This window comes from Apaloderma vittatum, unplaced genomic scaffold, assembly GCF_000703405.1.
Source record: "Apaloderma vittatum isolate BGI_N311 unplaced genomic scaffold, ASM70340v1 scaffold34788, whole genome shotgun sequence".
In the NCBI taxonomy this organism is placed as follows: Eukaryota; Metazoa; Chordata; class Aves; order Trogoniformes; family Trogonidae; genus Apaloderma; species Apaloderma vittatum.
In genome coordinates, this window is record NW_009730828.1 from 49,986 (window position 1) to 74,912 (window position 24,927).

The following is a 24,927-nucleotide window of genomic DNA, read 5'->3' on the forward strand; positions in this document are numbered from 1 at the left end:
CCATTGCACCTGTTCAGAACACTTGCAGTTCCTCCACTTTTCACTATACTTTCTGGAGATTTTACAATCACTGTGCATATGTTACAACATACAAGTGCAGGCAAAAAATCTATATAATAATTTGTCATACATTGTAAACCAGTACAATAGGCAAACCTGTGACACGGCAGAGTGAAAGCAACAAATGCTGCCAGGCTAATAAGAATGTGGAAACTCAAACAACTTTTTAAAACATAGTAAACAGCAACTTCCTCCTGTATTGCATGCCGAAAAAATCCCTTCAGAGTGCATGACAGTACCACAGAAGTCTCTCCCCCTTCCCCATGGCAGTTTGACTGTGTACCTGTCATTGGGCTTTTCCTATTATGTCTCAGATGAAAAGGTTTTAAAGCAGAGAGTACTTAAATGTTGAAAGGATTCCTCTTGTTTCAGAAAAGCTTAGTTATTCGCATCCTGGTTGTTGCTGTAATACTGGTGGAAGGGTTTGGTGGGTGGGATGGGATGAGGATGGACTAGATGGCCTCTATCGGAGACTGCAAGCAAGAAAGCAGAAGGCCAGTGTAGCATGTTTTCTAGCAGCTTTATGCAGATGTGTTGCAGAGATGCAGCATAAATAAGTAGAAAAAAAAATTTCACAGCCTCTTGACATAGTTTCCAGGGAAAGTACCAAACAATTTGGTTCTTCTTGAGGTTCCTGAAAGTAAAAGCAATAAATGAAAGATGGGAATAACAATAGGAAATCGCTATGTAAGCACAGCCTCTAAACTTTCATGTTTAATGTGGAACAAACAGAATTATATACAGTTCTATAATATAACTTCAAAAAGCTATTTTGAATTTAATTTGTGAGTTTCAACAATTCTAACTGCAGGAAAGAAAAAGCAAATAAAGAGGCATATTTGATTAAGCCTGATTAAAAGCTGTGCTAAAATTTTGACTTGGTACATATAAATAATTTAATTTCAACAGCATAAAATCTGTTTAAATAATTTGAATTTTTGAAATTCTGAGGACTAGTTAGGTGATTAAGTTAGCCACTGTGTGCATGAATGTTTATGGAATGATTAAGCCGCATTATCTAGGCCTACTTGTGAGAACCAGGTATTACTGAAATGGAGATTTTGTAAGTAATCAATGCTGTAGCCGTATTCATGTAAGTTTTACATCACCTGGTCTTTATCATGAAAGCACTAATACATAGTCCAATTTGTGTCATGTTAGAATGACAACAGTTCTGTACAACAAACTGGAGGCACACGTCAATTTGTGTCCATCAATTCCAAAAGATATAAGTGAAAAATCGCCCACTAACTTTAATGGATTCTCTCTGCAATTTCTCCTGACAAAGCCAGGTTCAGGTTTATTACACTACATACCAAAAATTAATTAGTTTAAAAGACAGCAAGCAAAGAGGGCAGCAAAGCTTGGGGGGGGACAAAACAAAACAAAAACCACAAAAGCAACTGAATTAAAACATACCCACAAACCATCCATCATCACATTTTTCCATCACATCAATGACATCTCCCTCTCTGAGCTCCAATTCATCTTCGTTCCTAGGAGTATAGTTATATAGAGCCTGAAACCTTAAATAGGACAAATGAGGCATTTTAAAAAGAAGTAAGAGTTCTTTGCACCTCTGCTGAAGTAAAGGAACTGGTTTTAAACATTAATACGTAATACGTCTTGCAAATAGAGTGGAAAAGTGTTTGCCTGGTGGACTTCAGGGCTACGTACTTACTACAGTAAAATGTGAAGTCATCAGACACTAAAATCCGAGGACTCAAGGCAAGCATGGTGGCTCCTCAGTTGTGACCGCACAATTCTATTATATATATATTTTTTAGCTTTAGTTTACAGTTGAGTCACCAAAGCACGGTGCTGGTGTTCTGGAGGAACACACAGACACTTTCTCTGTCAGCTCTGCATGTGAAAGAGGTGCCTGCCTCTACGAGGAAGGTGCAGGGAGACTGCTGTTTGGAAACGTACAGCCATAACCCCTTCCCTGCTTAAAACTGCCCCTGCCGTGTCTGTATAAGAATGTCTCTGGGAGTGAGGGGAGGCTTGAGTCAAATCGGGTGACATAAGACTTGTACAAGTACACTGAGTTGTACCTCCGCCCTGGACAGGGGCTGGAGATTGAAGGATGTAAGACAGATAAATAGAAAAGAGGAAAAGAGGTATGAGATTACAAAATTCATCTTCATTGCTTGTCAGGTTTTAATTGAATTCTCTAGAATTTAAAGAATGGCAATAAACTCTTAATAGCGGGAACTGAAGGTGCTTGGCTGAAAGCTCACGAGTCCTGCAGAGTCAGAACCTTCAATTTTTTTCTCACCATCTGCACAGCTACGAATTACTGTGTGCAAAGGAACAGGGCAGCACTGCGTAAATTGCACAAAGGAAATAGTTTTAATTTCAAAATCTCAAGCCAAAACATAATCGTGTCCATTTTTCCCTCCTAAGAACAGTTCGCTGACTAAAAAATCGTATTGCTATTATACTTGCTCCAATAAAATGAAAAAACCTCTCCCTTTGATGCATTGATCCTGAATATTTCTGTTAGCTCTATCATTCAGGCAAAGTCTCCATGGCTTCAACAAGATGTTTATTTCAACAAAAAAATCCTGCTCCTGAAATTCTCATTTGAAAAGCCTGTATATGACTGGGGCAATGGTCATCTTGAATAACGAGACTTATTTTTCACATTGGCAATAATATTTTCTTTTATGTTTATAATTATTCCAGGAAAGCAGAGCTCTGATGGTATTCCAGAAACTGATTAAATACAGCTTCCAAACATACAGGAGTTGCAGATGTAATGTGTCACGAATAGGATTCAAGCCAATTGCTTACTCAAATACAGTAACAAGAATTTCCCAGTTAGCTCTCTTTATACTTTAGGGATCTTATCTTAGTCATTTCTAGATAATCCATTTTAATAACTCCTTTGTAGTCATTTCATTCTCTCTTTGTTAACCTAAAAATGTCTTAAATATGAACACTCTACTGTCATTTACAGCATTAACAGAACCCATATTCAAGACAAAGAATGGTTGTTGATAATTTAAATATATTTCTATTTTTAATTTTAGAAATTAATAACTTTAGTCATGAACTACATAAACTATACGGACCAAATTAATCAGATAATTACTGCTTATAAAACAGAGTTAGGTACTTCAGTATGCTCAACAAAACCAACAGGAGCTTGTGGTTTTAGTGAGATGGAAACCAAACTGTCCTATCTGTGGTATAGTTATTTGGTAACTTTTATTCCTCTCTTCACTCTTGTAATTTCTTGAAGTGACTAACAAGTAAACTTTAAAATCTTTTTAGATGTTAAGCCTTAGATAAATTTTCCTGAATGTAACTATTATGGCATATTCCAAAGTGTTCTGAGCCTAGAGGAAGAATGGCTACTGGTTTCAGTTATTACTGAAGCAGGACCAGAAGGCAAGACTGAGGAAAATAAAATAACACATTGAAACAATCTTGCACTGAACTTGCATTTTTAACAGTCAGCACTGAAATAGCCTCACACGGTTTACTCCAAGTGCTAGCTTTGTTTATGAGAATAAGACCTGAGGTCTAGGGCCTTGTCCAGTTTTCAGAAAGGCTTTCTTGTATCTAGTTTTTAAATTGCCCATGTAAATTACACCAAAAACTATGAGCCTGTATTCCTGTGATCAGTGTTATCAAGTTATGTTTTTCTTCTCTCTGTTCACACCCCGAACAGTTTCTGAATAATTTTTGTCAATTCAGTAAACCAGATGAGTTGAATCAATGTTAAGTCTTTAACTGGCATTCTGCTGAGATGTAAAAATAGAGAGAATAAAAAAAGTCAAAATTTATTTTTATGAATTCATTATCCTTTTTAAGCAGAAGCGATGGAGAACTGTAAGTTGGCATGTCTGATGTAAGTGAAAGTGCTAAGGCTTTGCCTTCTGCGACCTGCTTGGATAGCTTCCTACATCATGTGGTTATCTGTAAATTTCTGAAATCTCTTCATAATTGTATTTGGCAGGTTAACAAATTACTTGACAATGTGCTGGCTATTGCTTAAAAGCTAGGTTTTAGTTTAGTAGACAAGAAGTATACTTACGGTTCCCCCCCACTGTGTATGTTTTCATGAGCAAGCACAGGGCGCTGTGGCTGAAATGAAATGATTTGAAATGTAATAAAGATTTGTAGTCTGAGGTCCAAATAGTTGGCTAGGGGCATGATACAAGGTTGCTTCAGAGTTCCATATACTACCTTGTGTAAAACAACAACCCCCACCTGCCCCTCCAACTCACAATAAACTCTTAAGAGACAAGGCAAGCAACAGAATCTTGGCAGAGGTAAAGATCTGATGTTTGGAGGACATAATAAAAACTAAAACAAAACTGGGAACTTTATCAACAGTTCATTCTATTTATAGTACAGTAGAATGTTGGAATAGAACTCTGCTGCCTCTTCACTGTAAAACAGAAATAGCATTAGAAAATCAGATGTAACTGAGGAACATTAAACATTCCTTTGGTGAAATATATTTTTAGGTAAGCAGAAATAAATCTCCTATATGTAACAACACAATTTAGAATATTCATAGACAAACCACATACCAACTTATATGACACACACAGAGTACTTGGCAGGCATAACATGCTACGCTTTAATTAATTGTTTCATCTCAAGGGGCAGTACAAAGCCATGCAGGCTGTTGGGAGGCAAAGAGCAGAAAAACTTTTTGAAAGAATGCGTGTAATTGCATAAAAATAGCAACTAACACTTTTACTTCAGAGGAAACAATAGTTTGTATTTCCAGTGCAAAGCTGTATGAAAGCAACTACTTTACTACTTTCCTTCGTAATGGAGCGTTACCCGCCACTAATACCCAACAAATCTGGATGCAACAGAAATGAAAACTATTAACGTTCGACACAAACCATACCCTGCTTAGAAAGACACTGACTTTTACCCACTAGAATCTGGCTGGGCCAGAAGCAGCTGCTTGGGAGAGCTCTTGATGTGAGCAGCGATCATATTTTCTGCTGACCAAGGATGCCCTGCAGCCGTGCCGTGGAGACTGACAGTCTGATGCCAGTCTGGGAACCGATCCTGTTTTGGGAGCGCGGATATTGAACACAGCTCATAGCGCTTTCTATCGTGAACCGAGTAAATGGCAACCTGATCTTGAAGCCATGGGATTTTTCTTACTGCTCCATGGTTTTCTCTTTCCCAGGTTTGACTATTTCAGTTAATCTTGCTTCAGTTTATTCTTGAAGATGATACGGTCTTCCATGAGAGAAGGCTGTGATAAAAAAACCCCACAGCCTGATAATACCGATTGAATGTTAATGTACACTATGTGAGGGTTTTTTTATCATTTTCTTCCCCCTCAGCATTTCCAGATGAAATTGAAGTAGTTAAATTTCTTTTCATCATCTTTGTACGTGTACATGCAGAAAATATTGTGAGCATTCTCCACTTAATTTTTACAGTCTGTACAATATAATTATAAAAAGGTGCCTAAAGATGCAGGAAGGTAAGATTACAGAACTTGTATTCATATTAATGACAGCTAGATGGGAAAGAGGTTTTCAAAGTAAAAAAAAAATTGTTTATAAACTTTGACTCTCATCTTTCCACGATTTAACTCTCCTGACAGTGTACAAGACAGATAATTTTTACTGAAGCACCCAACAATAAAGATTGAAAATTAGACATTTCAGTCCTTGGTAAACTCCCTTCCACAGCTGGCTTGTCAGGTAGGAAGAGACTATTCCACTGGGCAGATTGCCTGGTGTTTGGAATGGAATTTGACCAATTGTTTACTCCTAATCTTTCTTCAGGTCCATAACTGGGCTGAGATGCAAGAGAACTCAACCGAGGTTAAGGGTTTTTCTCACAAACAATAAAAGTCAATGTCCTAAACAATACTACAGATGATTTAATGCTTTGAACATACACCAAAACCATGAAAAAAATTAGGTGAGTCAGTATTATCTTCTTTTTCTGCATATGCTTCAATGCTTTAAAACATTTTATTGCTAGTTAACTACTGTAGAAACAGATGATAGAAAATTATTGCAAGTGAAGTCTTGATCCCCAAAATACTAAAAAATGTGCAGTCAAGTCAGTGATCCCAGTTCTACACCTAGTTTTCATGCATGATTGATATGCACTTGCCTATAATAGTTTTACATAGTCCTGAATGTGCAAATTATGTGTACAATTTAAGCTCTTGTAGTTTTGGAACTAAAGAAATAAATATGTTAAACACTGACCAATATAGATCTCAATATATAGTAATCAATATATTGATTATATGTCAGTCATTTGGAGTAACATGCAAAATTAACATAGGGCTTAATTCCTATTTTATGGATTTTATTTCTAATTGGACTTCCTCTGGGATAGTGCTGATCTGCTACTACAAGAATCCTGGCCTTCAGTAATGAAGCAAGCACTGTCCCCTCATACGTGGTAGCAAAAAGCCAAAACTGAAAAGTTACACAAACCTGTGTTTTTTAAAATTTAAATTTTAAAAAAGGAACCATCAGAAAGACAATAACCTGAAATCAGCAGCAACAATATGGAAAACAGTTAATTCCATTATCATTTCTAAGAGCCAAATATTAAGAAACCAATGCAACCAATAATTTAGTTCTAAACTGAAAGCAAAACATAACCCTCACATTCTCATTTTTAGAGAGTTTAGGTTGGGTGTTTTGTGGGGTGTTTGCTATGCGTGTTTAGGTTTGGTTTTGTAATTTAGATCACGTTTTTGAGTGAAACACAGGCAAGTTCTAAACAGTCTTTCTGGCTAGGTAACATTTTACAGTTATGTTAATGTTATAGTACAGATACGAAGGGAAAGGCTGAGGAGTATGATAGTCTGGAATAACAGTGCTTGGATAAAGAGGACAGTATTGAGTGAAGATAATATATCATCAGCAAAACATTTTGAGAAGAAGGACATGGATTCCAAAACAAGAATTCAGCCTGTATACAATGAAGTATAAATTTTTGGCTTTTAGAAGCTGTAACTAATAAACTGGAAATGCTTTGAAACAGGAGTAATTTACTCCTGTATAAAGAACTTTGATCTCTTAGATGTTGTAGCACTGGAAATACTATGTGGTACTGCATAGATACAATACACTGATGGATTTATAAAATAACTTTTCGCACACACAGACCTGTTGGCTTTATTCAGACATAGCACAGAAGCACAACAGGAAGGAAACATGGCATACGGATAATACTGAGACACTTGGGCAAAACCAAAATACTGAAAGACTAGACACTGAGATCTTTTTTTCTATGGAAATGCTGTTATTGCACACTGGGCATCCAGTACCATACCCTGTGTGAATAGCTGTGACCTCTGACAGGTGAGCTGCAGGATCTCCTAGTCATCACTGGGCTACGAGGAGGTTTACCCATAACAAATATCTCTCTCTTTAAATTACCCTAGAAAAACCACAAAAACTGTGTCAAGTGAGAGTTTAAGAATGAAGCATCATGGGATTTTTGTTGCTTCATTCATACATGCAAACCAGACATGCTTTTCTTGATAACAAAAGGGAAATGTGAAACAGGTGCAGATCATAGTACTATTAGTATATGGTATTTTCATTGTTGCCACTATATTGTTTATTCCAAGGGCTTGTGGCTCTGGCATGTGCCCTTACACAATGCAGTTAAAAATTAATCACACACAGTATATGCAGTTGGAGCAAGAAATTCCAAGTGTACCCACTGGAGTAGCTCGGTTAATAGTACAGAAACGCTCAACAGCACAGAGAAGAAATACAATCTTGGAAATACCAATGACAAATGTAATTCCTTGCTGTTACTCAGAATATGGACCTTAAACTTGCATTTAGAAAGCAAGTAAATACTTGATGGAAAGCACTTCAAGGAAAAATCCTAGTTTTGTTAATATTACTATTTGTTGTCAAAAGGAGTGTATCTAATAATTTCACCAATTTTCAAATAGATAAGTCTACACTGATTAAGTTTATAAAGGAACCTGTTCCTTAAACTTACAAACCAATCCAGATTTGAAATGGTTTGAAACCAATAATTAAGAGCTACAACTCTGTAACACCCCCCCCCACCTCAGACCTCCAGTTGTTCTTGGTACTCGGGCTCCCGTATCTACAATTTGGAGAGAATCTTCCTTGGTTACGCAGCGTCTCGCTTCCTGCTGTGCCCAGCAAAGAGCAGTGCACTGCCTAGGAGGTTCCCAGGAGCAGACCTTTTAACTCTCAAACCAGATATTCCTTCCCTCTCTGGAAGTCGGCCCTGGAAATTGACTTCGTCTTTCTAGAGCAACTTTCCAGGTTTCATTTTTGTGCCGCAGAGCTGCGATGCTGACACAAAACGCAGTCCTCAAGAAGGAATAATCTTGGTCCAGTCATAGAATCAGTTCTTAACTAAGAGAATGAGTATTTAGACCATGACCCTCTGCAGTAGTAAAATTTATGACTGTTCTCACAGAGTTTGGACTGAAATTTAAAAGATTGCTAAACCACAAATGCTACTTAGTTTCTGTGTACTTGAATATGATTCTGTTTCTTTCAATTAAATAAGAGTTACTGATATGCTAGTGTGGACCGGAAGGCTTTCTGCTTTCCTATCACTTGCATCTTAAGCTATTTCATTGTATCATCATGGTTATAGTTGTACCTTGTGTTTCATCTGAAGAGTGCCTATCTTAATGCTCCACGTGTTATGTTATTTAATATTAGTAAAGGAAACAATACAGCTGAAAAGATCAAACTCGGTGTTAGCCTTGCAGTTGTTTAATACACATGCTCAAGAGCTGCAGTTACCTTTAACTGTGAGTCTTTCTCCTGCTGATGTAAGGGTTTAGAAAGGAGAGGAGGTGAAAGGGAAGCAGTAGACAGGGATGTTGTGAGAAGAGAGTGAGAAGTTGGTGTCTTGGTAAAGTGAAATGGAAGATCAGAAGAAAGGTGGGAAGGAGGATCAGAGTCCCCTGCTGTTCCCGCAGAAAGCAGAGCTGACTTAAATGTTTAAGAAAAATAAGAAATAATTATGTCTTTAACAGCTGGTTTTACAGCACAAAATGCTCAGTAAGGAGTCATGTATCTAATCTGAACAATCAGAAATGTGATGCTAATTTTATTATTAGTCTACTTTTCTTATTAGTCTGCTTTTCTGGAAGAGAATTCTTCCCTCAGAAATCAAATCAAGCTGCCATTTGTGGCTGTGGATTTCCCCTCTATTTTTACAGTTTTCTGTGTTTTTCAGGCCAAGTAAAAGGAAGCCTACAAAATCTTTCTAATGAACTAGTTTTACATTTGGCCTAGTTTTACATATTGTCCTAAGTATCTCATTTATATGTTTCTATGTGCCAGCCAAAGCAACTCCCTGAACCATTTGCTGAAGTAAGTGCTGGACAGAAAAAAAATCTGTTCTAAAACTCTGCCTAGAAGCCCCACAAACCATATAGCGATGTTGTGGCAATTGAGGGCCAGCACACACTTGGGATAGTTCAGTGTTGTACTGTCCCAAAGAGGAACTGGGGAGGGCTTTAAGGGGAAGCATTTGTTTAACTGCCAAACGTAATCTGATCTGTTATTATTAGTCACATTCTCGTAACAGGGTCTGCCATAAATATATCAGCTGGTGCAGTGACACATGTGAAGTACAAACCGCTGAGTCTCTGGGGCAGGCATGTTGATAGCATTTGCTTGCTGGGGCCTCTGGCTCAAAGGAGTGGCACGTAACAGGCCTGGGAGGAAAATAGTTCACTGGCTTTTTGCATCAGAAGCTCAGTGGCAGTGAACTAGGCCAGAGGGGAAAGGACCGGCAGAATTGATCCACCATAGAACTTACAACAGTGTAACTGCCTCCTTCTGAGAAGGGACTTTCTTACCCTAATGCTGACACTTTTACTGAATGCAATAGTAAAAAACTGAAAAGATGTAAATACAAGAAAAAGTGAAGAATAATTTTACTGAGTAAGCTATCTGAACAAAGAAGCTAGGTTTTTTTGAAATTAAAATACCTTATCAATATTCGGTGAAGGGTATCCTTCGTAACATACCGTGGAGTCTTCTCCACTTGCTACTGGGAATTCTGAATTGTAATCTTCCAGATCTTCCTCTATATAGAGTCTTGTCAGTTCTTCTGTTGTGTCTTGTGCTTCGCTGTAGAACTCTGATTCCTGAGGCTCTGACTGATCCCCTATATTAACTGACAGACCTGCAGTACAGATTTCCTCTTCGTTTTCAGCAGTTGCAGCTAGCACTCTGGAGACAGAGCCACCTTTGTGTGGTGAAGGGCTGTTACAGGTAGCCCCAACATGTTCGCTTTCTCTTGTAGTATCTGACACATCTCTAGGTACTTCAATAACTAGAGAGTCAAGTAGACCTCTCAAGTCTTTATCTTCTCCTGGTTTGGTACTGTTGCGGCTATCCTTACATGCTGTGCCATGAGGTGAGCTGGCTGATGGTGAGACAGAGGTAGATACAAGAAAGGACAGAGGAAGAGCTGTAGGAGAGCTGAGGGACAGCTCTGCATTTGGAATAAACTGATCATCTGTAACTTGAATGCTATTATCTGGGGAGGTCGCTACAGATTGGGATGTTGTTAATGCCAAAGAACTGAGTTCTTCTAAATCACAAAGAAAACTGTCTGGAGATGGTGGAGGAGGTAAGATGCACAAGCTTGAAGGTGAAAAATCAACACTCCTTGAAAAGCAGTCACTAGTGGCAGCCTGGAGAGTCTTTTGATCAGTGTATGACCAAGAGGAGGAAAGGTGTCTGGAAAGCGGGGATGGTGCTTGGGAAGGCAACTTCAAAAATAAGAAAAATATGGGAATTTAAATAAATAAGCATGACAGAGAACTAGGATATGAGAAGACTGGAAAAGAAAAATGTTTGTGCCATCATCTGGATTATAGAGTATCATGTCAGTGAGCACAAGTGTCTGAAATAATTACTACATGAATCAGAACAGCAGGAAAGACATTTGAAAAATTAACCTGTATCAGGTTCTGGCTTGGGGCTTAAATGTCAAACATAGGACAGATCTGAATCATTACATTCATGAAGGCGACCTCCATCTGATCTGCTGAAGTTATGTTACTTATGGTGCTCTGTGAGTGAGCCTGTCACAGGTTATTAAATCATACAATTAATATTAATGTAATTTTCCCCAAATCATTACTGTTATTTTGAGAATAGCATTTTTAGAAGTGCATGTCAGGTGTCATTAAGTATTTCTTTTAAACTATAATAACTGAGGTGATACTAATTATCCTAAGGTTAATACTTCTACTTTTTCTCAGTACTTCTGAGTAAACGTTTAAGAAACATCTTTAATACATTGCATACTTTTATTAAGGCATGAGCAGCTAGAGAATGCATTTTTTTCAACAGTAACCCTATAAGTTCCAAATGACATCAACATTTGTGAAAGGTATATTCAGTTCTTATTGAATGTAGGCAGTCAACAATGCTTTTAAAATTTGTGACAGCACAGTACACAGCAGTATATTTTGAGTACCGTTACATAATATTGATTGAAGTATCCTTCTGGTAAAAGAAACGTCCTTTTGTAAGAATGACACAGGTGAGTCATACGTACACAGCATCAGTAGATATCCATTGCTTCAGTAAAAACTGAAAATGCATTTTTGTTACTATTAATCCTTGAAATTAAAATTGAGTGAAAAATATTTTGATCTCATTGTTAGAATTATCCAGAATAATTAGAAGTACATTTCTAAGTTATCTGGACTACTTCAGACTTTAACTATTACTCTAGAACAGAAAAATAATTTCAAAAGGCTAAATTAACATTGCAAAATAGGAAGGATGGTTTACTTACCTTCTGCTTGAGTTTTCTGGAGGCAAATTTTATAGTTAGATAGACCTTTGTTAGAGTGTCTTCTATACCAAAGTAAACAGTATAGACTGATACAATGCAGTCTGCTAACACAGAGCTAGGCTGTGATGAATAATACCCAGTCTCTTTCCCCAGTCTTTCCTTCTGAGCAAGGGCGTCTAACTCGTGGTTTTAAGGTCAATAATACTGCCAAGGAGACATTGCCATCTTTAGTTTCTTGTGGCTACAGGCTGCAGTAGAGATAAAGATATAGATGGTCTGGGCCAAGCTAAGGAGAGCAAAGCTTGCTCCTAACTTGTATTGCTTATTTATTTTTATTGCCATAAGAAGTTAAGCGCAATTGCTCTAGCACCAGGGAGTGATACATCCTAAAAAACTCCAAAGGAATAGAAGTGGTATGAGTAATTGTGGTAAACCCCAGGATGCCTTCAGGACTGCTGAAGTCCTTCTAGGAAGGATCTAGTCCGTGTCAGAAACAAGATGTCTTCTTGCCTGGCATTTCCATTTCTGAATACGGTTGAATTCAGAAACCAGATGTTTGTTTCAGAGTGTCAGTAAAGGCTCCTTTTTATTATTGACTTACACTAAAACCAGGTGACCGCAAAAGTTTCCTGTGTTACGAAGAAGGCTTCTTCCACTTTTCTTCCCTACAGAACTAATCTAATAATAACGAACTTAATAGTGACAGGACACTTGTAATCTGAATGTAAATGCTCTGAAGCTCATCTATGCTCAATAAGGGTTATATGGGTTACACAAACACCAGCCTCAGCTGCAGGATGCCTTGGAGACAAGCCTGCTCCATAGCAAACGGGGAGAGAGGCATCCCCAAACACACAAGAGACAGCTCTGTCTCATACTCTTGCCTTCAGGAACCTCTGGATACCTCTAATAACAAGTGGCTCCAGCTTATCAGTGCCTCAGTCTGCAACTACAGAATCTGATGCTACTTCAATTCACCATGTTTTTTTTTCAGAATGGAAGAGAGAGGAACTAGTTATCCATTGCGACACGCTACAGAAAACCAGACAAGACCTGTTCTAGCAGCTATCCAAAACCAGCTGATATTGTTTAGTCATATTTTCAGAGGCCACTGTTGTCTTTAAATAATATCTTTTGGCAGTGGCCCCCACAGCTGCCAATAAATGTGGAATTTATCTCAAAGTTGAAGCATATAAATGAGCACCAGTATGCAAGTATGTGAAAGTAGAAAAGGGGACAAAACCAACTGAAACAGAGATCAATAGATATTTATAATCACACACAAAATCCACTCCCCATGCTGAAGAGATAGAAAAATAAAAGCAAAGATTTAGAAAAGTTTTCATCTTGAGCATTCAAAATCATTGATAATATCTTAATGCTAATCACAGTTTGTATGCAGAAACTTTCTAACTTTTTAACACTGCTGAAGAGGTTATGTTCCCACCACAGGTGGGATGACTGAATGATAGATCAGAATGGAGGAAACTTTTTTGCAACACCCTGTAGTGTGATTTGTGGTGGCTATATAAACTAGGAAGGAAAATAATTCAGAACCTATGACAGGCATTTGGTGGTAAAAATTACAGCTCTAAAGGTCTGAAACCAAGTTTGTGGACAACGTGATGACATCCGCCTTGCTACTAAATGAAACAATACTGTCCCTGTTGTTGCACCACTCCAAAGAATCTCCGTCGTATCAACAGCCTCCTCCTAGAGTGTGAATGGCAAAAGTTGGAAGGCTGCAGTACAGTCTTGGCAAGCTCTGTCCCCATGCAACCGCCATCTCTTGCCCTTTGTGTGCTTATGGGACTGCAGGCTTTTTGAATAGTTGCATTACAGCAATGTGTTCACATTACACTATGAACAGTCTGCTAGACATATCCTTAACGCTCAAATTCTGTCTAAGATTTCCAAATAGATTTTATTGTTGGCCCAAATTTTGCCTGGCCCTACTCTCAGTGAGAAAAGAGAGAAAATCCTGGCAGAATATAAGACATACATGTGGCCATTAAAATACTTTCATAAAAATTTAGTAATGCAATTCAACCTATGCAGGAAGGAAAATGCAGTGTACTTAATGCAGAAATTATGTATTATGTTAACAAAAAATTATAAATCCTTCTAAACCCACTCTAAGGGTGATAGCAAAGAAAAAAGAATCCTTACCTTAGTTGAACTTAAATGCTGTATTCTGTCACTAGAATAGTTTTGGGGTATCGGAGGATCAGGGTAGTCATCAACACTTTTTGATGCATTCTTTTTGATGACTTCTACATAGGAAACAGGGAAGATGCCTTGTCTGTTGGTTCCTGGTATTTTACCTTCATACCAGTTTTGATCAACTCGCTTAAGAAGAAGTACTCTGTCTCCCTGAAATGCATTATGAAAATAAGTTATCAGCAGATACATTGTAAGTTAACTTTTTGAACACAGTATTATTTTCCCTGAAGTGCTGTTTCCCAATTAGTCTTGAGAACTATCTCCATTTTCACATTTCTTCTCCCATTTATAATAATAATGATTCCAGCAAAACAGAGGGCTAGTCACAGACTGCAAATGCTATTTTTTCATGAGAGGGGAATCGTATGTAGTCTCCTACTCTTGGCTGAGGGATTAACATTTAAACTTCTATTTGGAACATAAACCGTTTGATCTGTTGTCTAAACTACTAGCTAGCACCCTAACTGTAATAGTCAATAGTGACTGCTATGCCCATTTTTCCTTAAGACTGATAAAAGTTAAACAATTTACTCCATGCAAGTGCTTTGTTATCAGTAAAACTGGAGGTAGAAAGTTAAAAACAAGCTAATGGGAAAGAGGCAGAACTTTTCAGTGGATAAAAAGTATATACTACTTACAACTAAGTATATAATATCTGCAATAAGAGAATTTCTCTACAGTGGTAATAGTATAGTGGCTCACAAACCTCAGAAATGAAACATTTATTTTGCTCATATGCAATAAAGTATAACCACCAGGATGTGCACAAGAAAGGTAAGAGAATGTGATAAAAAGCGTACTGTTATTAAATTAAATATTTGCAAGAACCAGAATATTCACAAAAATTTCTCTAAGCCTTTTTTTCCCCTACTGTTTTCTATATTAAAAACATTACCAAGAAATAATTATTAAGAACAAAATGGATAATTGAAGTGAAACCTAGGAATTTAGATGGGTAGTTAGCAGATGTTTGCATATGCTAATCTACCACAATCTAGTTTATATGCACAACATCCTTAAATTATTTGCTGGTAGCTGTGAAAGACTACAAGCCAATAAGCTGTTATGTTAGTAGTCTCCTACCATTACAGTTCTTTGTGCATAGCAAGTATTGAGTGCAGAGTGCACAAAAGCACAGCATTTACCTATATATTAATCCTGTGTGGCAGGAGAGGCTACAGCTGTATTTTGATAAAGATGGTTGTAAACTGTACCTTTCTAAGTGTTAATTCCACATTTGTGTCTGCACTGAAATTGTATTTGGCGATAGCTTCTCCAATCTCTCCGATCTGTGCAGGAGGAGGTGGCCTGGCAGGCTGTGCTTTTTCTGGGGGAGAAAGTTTCTAAAGAAAAAGGAGAAAACAGAATTTTCATCGTTCTCATGCAGTTTGTGGACCTATTACCCGCACTAGTTCAAGGAATTAAAACAGAGAACAAACCTCAACATAAGAAATTGGGAATATTCCAACTCTTCCGTGGTGCTCACCCTCATACCAGTTTTGATCAATTTTCCTGAGGATATAGACAGTATCTCCTTTCTTAAAGGACAGCTCTCTGTAACAAATTTATTTAGATCAGATGTTTACAGCTTTACATTTAACTCTTCCAACCTGCATAGTTTCTGAGACCTTTACAGTTCAAAACCGAAACAGAATGTAGCAACTAAACATTTGAAGAGAAATTATCACAGCTGTGGTATATTTATCCATTGATATACTATATAAAAATGATAAATGTTTCACATTTATGAATCTCAGGTACTATCTGTAAGTTTTATAGGCCTGTTCTGCACTGTGATTCCAAGGAAGCATTAACAGTATTACCAGAGCACCTAGTACAGGGTCTGCATGCAAGTACGATGCCTTTTGGATTGCCTGTTTAGGTGCTGCTTTTGTGAGAGGCATCTGAGGGCCATCGGGTGTTCTTTAGGAAATCGGTAGGGAAAACCACAGGATACATCCCGTGTTTCTATGGCCTTTTACTACCTTTCTGCAGCAGCACAGCTTCTGCTCTATGCATTTTTCTTTCAAAACATCTGTTCAGAAGCATGAAGAACACAGGATTATGTTCTTACCTTTTATGATACTCAGAGAGTGCAACACGCTTAATGTTAGATACCAAAAAAGTGAATTATCCAAATCATTAAGAATATTTTCAGATCCTTGCCTGGGAGTTTCTTGCTATATCATCCTTTTGTTTTTTGCAAGGGCTAATCTGCAGTTCTGATAATTCAAGCGGTGAGTTTTCTACCAGATACAGCTAATGTAATTCTTGTGTCAATTCTTGTTGGTTTATGTCCTGGCCATATCTAAAGATAGTTTAAAGGCCCTGGATTGCCAAAACAACAGCTGGAATGAAATACAGACACAGTACTTTGACTCTCTCACATCCCGATTTTGTTTTTCTAATGGACCACTCTGGTTTGTCCTGGTATGGACAAACTCTCTGCACATCCTGCAGAGAGCCGTTGTAGGTTAAGACAGATAGGAAGATACTGAAGGACTATACAGAATTTAGACAAGCACACTACCTAGGACAGTATTTTGTAACCTAAATACATTTCACAACCAATGAAGTACATTCTGTAGGTGACCCTCAGGATCTGTACTCTAGAAAGCTAAAGATACACAGCCATTCACGTGTTTATACAAATACAGTGGAGAATATAATAATTTACGACAGTCTCTGCACAGTAAGCAGGGTTCTCTGCTTCCATGGCATTTGCTGCTGAAACTGGCCAGAACAGCTGTCAACTGCGACAAGTGCTAGAAGGAGTTTTCTTGAATTATAAATTCTTAAATGAACAGAAGTCTAGTACTTACTTAGAAGTCTGAGCTTTAAAGTCATATACAGCTCTAGCTGGCAGTTTCTGAAAGTTAAGCAAAGTGATTAATACATTCAGGCAGTGTTACTCTATGGTAAATATGTTTCAGCTTTTAAAAAGGTGGCCAAGAAAAGGACGTGTGCCTTATAGTGGTTCTTGCAGTAATAGGTAAATAAACACACAGCTTCCTTTTTTAAGGCAGTTAGGTGTTTGAGACAGTATTTAAAAAATTGAAATAGCAGCTAAAATTTAACACAGACCTGCTTGATTTTGTGTTTAAGGGAACTACAAAAGTTTTTTAAAAAAGTAAATTAAATGTCAGGGTGATTTGTAGGCAACTAGATCTCTAGGTTCAATGGAAATTCACATGCTTATTATTCTCTAATACTTCAGATGCCTCCTCTGTTAAACTTGTTACTGTTATCATAGAATCACAAAATGGCCTAAGCTGGAAGGGACCTTAGACATCACTTTAATCCAGCCTCCCTGCTGCCAGGGACGCCCTCTCTCAGGCAACACATGGGGACTGAACGGGAATGCTAATTTCAACTGCAAATACTGCATCACATTTTATATATGTAAAGGAAAAATTACTCTGACAGCTGGAAAAGGTTAGGAATTTATATAATCCCATTCATAGTTTTAAGAAAGTCTGAGAAACACAGTACTGGAAGTGATGTCCTGAGTCATCTGGGCAGCTCTCTTGCTATCATAGGCAACCACATCATTCCTTTCGTATATTTATCAAGTTCTATCACCAAGTTGACACAGTTTCACTGTTTATATAGCTGTGTTGAAAACATAAACTGTGGTCCAGCCCCAGAGCCTCACTCACCCAGTGTCTGCCTCTGATGGATAACCAGCACTAGCTACCTCGGAAGGAGGCGGTAGCAGTGATCAGCAGTATTATGCCAAGTCGTTTAGTCCTTCTCTGCCAGTACGTGCACAGATGAGATGCTTTGATAAAATACAGTACTCTGCTATGCTGTCATTATTTTGTGCGATATTTTAATAAGAATCAATGGAAAACGTTAAATATCTACAGTCTGTAGATGTTGGTTAATATAAATGCATTTATTTTATGATTGAATAAAATTCCTGAAGCATGTTTGGAGAGCATGTATGGTTGTAGACCTAGAAATATACTTAAGCTAATGAATGAAATACCCTAATTTTTTTGTGTGTGTTACTTCAAAGGGTGTATACCTGCTTCCAATTCCTCTTCCAAAGCATTAAGGTAAACAATCTGTATATAATTACAATCACCGTTATAGGAATTGGAGATGGCTCTTAGGGTAAGTGGTTCTGCCTAACCCATTAACAGCAGTGGTTTTACTTTTTTTAAACTGAAATAATGGTGAAATACAGATGTTTCTTGTACCAGTTTTGAAACTACTGAGGCAATTTCTTCTTTGTGTAATGTTCTGGTTCTCAGCAGAGCCCTCCTTCAGTGACATCTGCTATTCCTCTCAGTTCCAAACACCCACTCTGGTCAACTCTGACAGAGCCTCTCCATGACTGGTAAACTTAAGTCCAATTTAAACATAAATAGAAGATACAGCTTACTTTACAAAGCTTGCTATTCTTTTAATTTCTTGAAGTACCAATCTCCTTAATGAGAAAGAAAAATTCTGTCCTATCTGATGATGTAAGTAACTGTTCCTCACAGTGTCTTAAAACTAACACAAATCTTGTCTCAGATATGTTACCAATTTTCCGTATGGATGCTGCTGCGTTATGTATTGTTGTTTCACTACCTCTTTGTCTGTAGTTCCTCTTCTGTCCCTTGGAGTACATTGTCCCATATCAGTGAAAGCAGAAGAATAGCTTCCAGGAGACTCCTGGTCTACTGAAAACAGAAATTATATGAAGCTATGATAAACTAAGCACAAGCATTCAAATCTGTGCTGCTGCTTCATTTCATTTAGGGACGTGAAAGTTATTGAAATCTATTATTTTACCTTTAATAGAAAGAAAAGTACATGATACAATGGCTAAAGTAAACATTTAAAGAAAAAAAAAAGATACTAACTCTCAAGCAAAGGCAAAGGCTGTCCTCTGATCCGCAAATATAATAGCGGATCAAAAGAGCAAAATTATGCCTCACTATACGAAGGGCTACAGCCCTACTGGACCAAATGGAAGACACGATAGCAGTACCGGGACTTCATCACGTTTCACAAAACTGTTTCAGAACGCCAACAATATAGCACATGATTGCATGCAGAAAACATGATTAAAGCATGCTTTAATGAGAAAATAGTGAATAAAACTTGTTTCCTCCTAAGTGATCTAAGATGCATTTCTACTTTACCAGGGGCACATGTTAGGCAGCACAAGGGAATTTCAAAGGATGTTATTTCACAAAAACACTTCTGCTTCAGGAGATGGAGTACAAATCATTCCTTACCAATCTATGTGGCAGATTTTCTCTAAAGCACAGATTACCAATGTTTATTACAGCATGGTATATACTACATGAGTAATATACATCTTTTCATGTTTTAATAAAAATAAGTGCAAAACGTTACATTCTTTACAGCTCTGCACGTTGCCAATGTGAAAAGAAAATATAAGGGAATTATTTCAGACCAGAGGATGAAATAAACTGCTTCTTGATTTCTGAGATTTACTATTTTAGTCTCCTACTGCCACAGTGATGCTTGCAAGTGAAGACACATGACTGACTTTTGTCTTCATTCACATGATCTGCTCCTACCAAGCTCATACTTTTCTCAAAAAGTGTAAGTGGAAAAAATATTGCAGTCAACAGTCCTAGTTTTCAGTGTCTTTTACTAAGACCTTGGGGCCTACATGAAACTCCATTAGAAGTAGAGCTCAGCCATGACTGGTGCTGGTGGAAGTCACTGGAATATTCCACGACTTTAGGGATATTGGTGTTGACAGAGTGTACCACCTCCCTCAGGCCAGGTTCCTTCATAGCTGCAGAAGCTATTAGCAATCTATATTTACTCTACACTATGGATTTCCTTATTTTCAAGGACTGGAAAATTCTCATTTCAAAACTGTGATATGTGACCAGTGCAATTTCCAACAACTTCAGTCTCACCATATAGTACTGCCCACCAGGGTTAATCATGATTAGGCCTCAGGTATGACTAATTCAATTCTGAATTGCATTTTATAGCTGTTTTTTTACCAAATTCTCTGTTGTCAACATGTCTATGTTAACTAGTTAAGAAGAGATGGTGACAGCTTCATTTCTGCTTTCTCTGGAAATACATTCTTACTAATGTGCTACTTGGAAAAGTTACAGAAAAAGATGCAAGACTGAAGTCAGTAAGATAAGTCTGATCAAATATTGCATAATTGATATATTAAAGACATTTTCTCCTACATCCATTCATCATTTCAAGAAAAACTTTTTAATGTCATTAAATTCTCATTAAATTCCTCTGTCACAGAGGACTGCATGTCTAGAAGATAGAATTTTTTAACACAGCAATGTTACCATTTAAAAAGAGAAATAAATTACATACTTGCCAAAGACATCACTCTAAATCATCTGGGATATCCCTTGTGCACTCGTGCTATGAGTCTAGCTTGCTTCTTTTAATACTGCAAGATTAAACTTTAAAAATATTTGAAGCTCAAGCATTTTTTTTAAGAAAAAGCAGCAGAGCAACAAACAATTCTCTTTAAAGTCGTAACTTTAACATCAGATCATTGTCAAGACAAATTGTTTTAGAAGTTACACTCACCCTAACTGTTTCAAGTTTTGAATACTGAGAACTTCCCTTCTAAGAGGACAGGAAACTTCTCAAGACTTCATAGATATATTAAAATTCTATGAAAAGAACTAGATTTGCTGCCACAGAAATTGGAAATTCCATTGTTTGAACAGTGAAAATGGAAACTCGCTAAAATGACTTCAATGTCTATTCACAAAAACTAATATAAGGCAAGGGACTTCTTAGTGTATTTTCATACAAAACCAGAATCAAATTTCTACAATACTGGCAGAATTATCAGTCTTTTTATCATTTACATGTAACAAAGCTATACAGTGTAAAATGTTTTAGATGCAGACTTTAAAAAAAAATAATAAAGGAAGGGCTGTCTGCGTATTGCTTTCTGTTTGACCAGCGTCTTGTGATGCACACGCTCACTTTCTGTAAGGTCTTTTTCTTGGGGAAAAAAACCCCCCACATTTAATAACATCACTGTTTAATAACATCACTGTAATTTATGGCATTAATAATCTATTAGTTGAAATACGCCGTTACTCCAGTTGTCCAGATTACCGTATTTTGTGAATAGACAGCAAATTTATCTATCCTCATCACCTACGTAAAAATCACATCCTCCATTACGAAAGTTGTGGGATGAAAGCTCCTTACAGATGACACAAATAAATATGGAATGAGAAAGGGTGGGAAATACAGGGAGTAAGGATGAGTAAGTAAATGACAAGGATAGAGGAAGAAAGGTAATCCACCTTGGAAATACAGTGCACTATCATTGTTGTTAGTAGCGTCCAGATCTGGAAAAGAGGCACTAAGAGGTAATCTTCCACAATCATTCTGGTACAGTGGGCAATGGATAGCACCATCTTGAGGCAGTGGATGAAAAGGCTGGTGCATGGGACTCTTTTTCAGAGTTTTAAGAGATGAATTCCGTTCTGGAATGTCTGGAAGCAGCTCAGTAATAAGTCTGTGTAATATACTGTTGTCAGGCAAGCTTCCCCTTCTTTTTTCAGCTTTAATTTGGTCACAGATGTCTTTAAGTGCAGAATCTAGTGCTTCAAATACAGATGACTTGCTTTTTTTCTTTTCAGTTTGCTTTTTAGGAGCTGCACTTTTTTTCCTCCGGAAAGGCACTGGACTGACTAGGAATGCTATCTTAGAGAGGCCAGATTCTGCTTCCTGTCTCCTTGGATCTTCTATGGTTTCTTGTTTAGCCCTTTCATGTTTTAGCATGGTGGTGAAGCGGGTGTAGGATGCTGGGCATCGCCCTTTGCAGGAGCTGATGAGATGCCTGTGGTGGTGGTGGTGATGGTGGTGGTGGTGGCCTGATCCATAAAAACTTTCCGATGATGTGAAGGAAAAGTGGTCAAAGTCGCTTTCACTACAAAAGGATGAACCCTCTATCTGAATAAAGTCACTGAGGTCAGAAACCATTCCATCTTGATCACTGTCTGAAAAATCCATATGTGATCGTTGTGGCTCATCACTGGTCACTTCAATATGAATTGGCACCAGGGTTTTAGACTTGTAGCTCCGCTGTACCTGAGAGGGATGTCTGCCTTGATTATCTTCTTCCAGCAAGGATTCGATAGAAAATCGCCTCTTTGGACACAAGCCATTTTTAGGAGGCTCCAGCGTAACAGTTGACAACATTTCATCACCTAGGTTGGGCATTGATTTTGACTTCTGAATTAATTTTTCAAATTCAGATATTCTGGTTGGCACCATGTCTCTGGGCACCTCTTCAGTAGAAGACTCTCTCCAGCCCTGAAAAATACCTTTGTGCTGTTCTTTCTCATACTGCAGTATTCTGGACTTCACAGAACAAATCACCTCAGAATTCATCAAGTCCTTACGATTGATACGGTGCATCTTTTTGTACATTTTTAGGAAACCTGGGGCATCATGTGCAGATCTGTGACGAACTCTTGACCTACTACTACCATGGCTCTCAACGTATGGGGAGGCCCAGTTCACTGAGCAAACTTCTTTGGAGTCCTCCTCACATAAGAGAGAGCCCATGCTTTCAGATTTCGCCTGTGCATCAGGAAAGCTATCACGATCATCTGTTAACAGATCATCACAGCTACGGGATTTTCTCTTTGGAGAGGCAGATTCTTCTGTGCTGCTCCAGACTTCTGCATTTTGACGAGTCATTTGCCAGCCATTCTTGTAGCTGACTGCCCTTCTTGAATCGTTTGGAACAGCTAAATGTTGTCTGTAAGTGCTACAGTAATCTAATTCATTTGAGGTGTTGTGGTTGTGCACTGAATAACTTAAAAGGGATGGATATACTTTGCTAATATCCCCACCTTTATAATCCATAGAGCAGCATGGTAAAAAAGAGACATTGCCAGAAATTAAAAGATTCAGAAAGTTGGAATTAACATTAGTAAGTATTAGAAAGACTAGAAAAGAGATAGTAATTAATGCATCTATCAGATTAGGTCAGTACATAGGTTGCTGCCTGGGGCAGCAGAGCTAATAATTATTTTCCAACTCTAAAAAAGTACTTATGATAATTTCAACATCAAAAAGAATGCCTTATGAATTAGGGAGATGTTACCCCCTCCACAACCTTGCCCTGCCAAAGCAATGTAAGAAAGCAAGCATTAATATTGATCTTGAAGCTGGTCAACCAAACAATAAAAGATGCAAAGAATTTAAAGATGAAGCCAAACAACAAACCTAGATCTCAGTCAATTATTGACTTTTCCACCTGTGCATTCTGAAAGAAGCTGCTCAGAATTTTTGAGCTGAATGACGCTCAGAGAGTTCACAGCAATTGCATATTCTAAGATTATTAAGATAAAGTGATTACATCTTTATATAACATCAAATGGGAAAATTCTCCCAGTTGTTTGTAGGCAGCCCGTTCTTTCCCTGTGTGGTAACACTGAAGGGAGTGTTGGTTTCGTGAGCTTATGGAGGGCAGAACAAGGCAGCTGAGGAACTTCTGAACGGGCATAAAGGAGGATGTATCAGTTCACTGAGTCTACCCAGCATGAAGAAACAATAACCCTTCCAAGGCAAAGTTAGAGTTTTCAAGCAAGTTTTAAGACATATATTTGTGCTAGATCTAGAAGTCACTATAAGACTATGGAGCTGTGTTTTCTTGTACTTGCACTGAATTTTCAAAAATGGTCTCAAGTGGTAACATTTAGTTCAGGACTCATGCTTCAAACAGCTCAATCTGCTTTCTAGAACAACTTGAATCTGGATCAGAAACTGAAACAATTGAGTAAAAAATCCATGCTGGTCAGACAGCTTATTAAGTGCTGCTTCTTTAAAAAAATGGTTAATTCCAAGAAAAAATAACATTCTGGTAGGTTTCAATGTGCTGTGAGAGAACAGAGTGACACATCATGGTCACCTTCTTGATGTTCCGAAGGGGAGGATTTTCAAACACTGGAAGTGTTTAAGTCATGGTAAGTGCTCATTCTCAGTGCATAGAATCATAGAATGGCCTAGGCTGGAAGGGACCTTAGAGATCATCTTGTCCAACCTCCCTGTTTTGGGCAGGGACGCCACCTCTCGATTAGACCTGGCAACACATGGGGACCAAGCGGGAATCGAACCCGCGGCCTCGGTGTTGATCCTTATTGCCAGCACCACGCTCAAACCACTGAGCTAACCGGCCCCCTACATAGTCAAAGGTAAATACAAGTAAATGAAGTTTACCAACTTCTCACTGCTTGGCTTGGTGCACCAAATGGATGAGTTTACCTATTTTTTAAATTACCACTATTAACACTGGGTTTAAAATAATACATTTACTTTTCCATCACTCCACTCATAATACTCCTCACTGCTTTTCTTTGATGCATTCTGCTGCAGCTCAGATATTAGGTTCTTTTCAGTGTGAATTTACTTTTACAAAGGTTTATACAGTCCCCAATACAGCTATATGCTTAACAGTATAGCTACAGAATACAGCAATTAAATGAATAATAATAACTTAAACAGAGACATACTATATACAATATTACTCTGTACATGACTTCTATCATATATTTCACTAGAAACCTTTTGCCTTGCTAACAAAAACCCACCCAAAGCCTCAACTCCAAACCAACAACTGATTCAATTATCTCTTTTCTGGAGAGATGTGGGGAATGGTAATAGAATGCTGAGTTACTTGGAAAAAGAAGCTAATTAGATTTTTTATGCTGTAGTAAACACTTCAAGGATTTAGAAAATAGAAAATCCAAATATGGATGTTTGCTTCATTAAAGTAAGTCCTGATATTTTATGTCAGCTGCAGAATTGAAAGGTTTACTATCCCGGAAAGACATCTTTAATCTTATATGTTATTTGTCT

The 24,927-nt window shown here is 37.8% G+C and overlaps 1 protein-coding gene across 1 annotated transcript in view; it reads right to left on the bottom strand.

The window, feature by feature from the left end:
• Nucleotides 1–336: 336 nt before the first annotated feature.
• SORBS1 (sorbin and SH3 domain containing 1) overlaps nt 337–24,927 on the bottom strand; it is a 67,327-nt gene continuing 42,736 nt past the window's right edge. The window contains exons 11-19 of the mRNA XM_009874933.1: nt 21,360–22,919; nt 18,658–18,749; nt 16,899–16,945; nt 15,516–15,630; nt 15,291–15,419; nt 14,023–14,226; nt 4,106–4,155; nt 1,480–1,586; nt 337–694 (exon numbers count right to left, since the gene is read on the bottom strand). Coding sequence (XP_009873235.1) covers nt 633–694; nt 1,480–1,586; nt 4,106–4,155; nt 14,023–14,226; nt 15,291–15,419; nt 15,516–15,630; nt 16,899–16,945; nt 18,658–18,749; nt 21,360–22,919 — 2,366 coding nt within the window. The 3' untranslated portion in view covers nt 337–632. The remainder of the gene's footprint in view (nt 695–1,479; nt 1,587–4,105; nt 4,156–14,022; nt 14,227–15,290; nt 15,420–15,515; nt 15,631–16,898; nt 16,946–18,657; nt 18,750–21,359; nt 22,920–24,927) is intronic.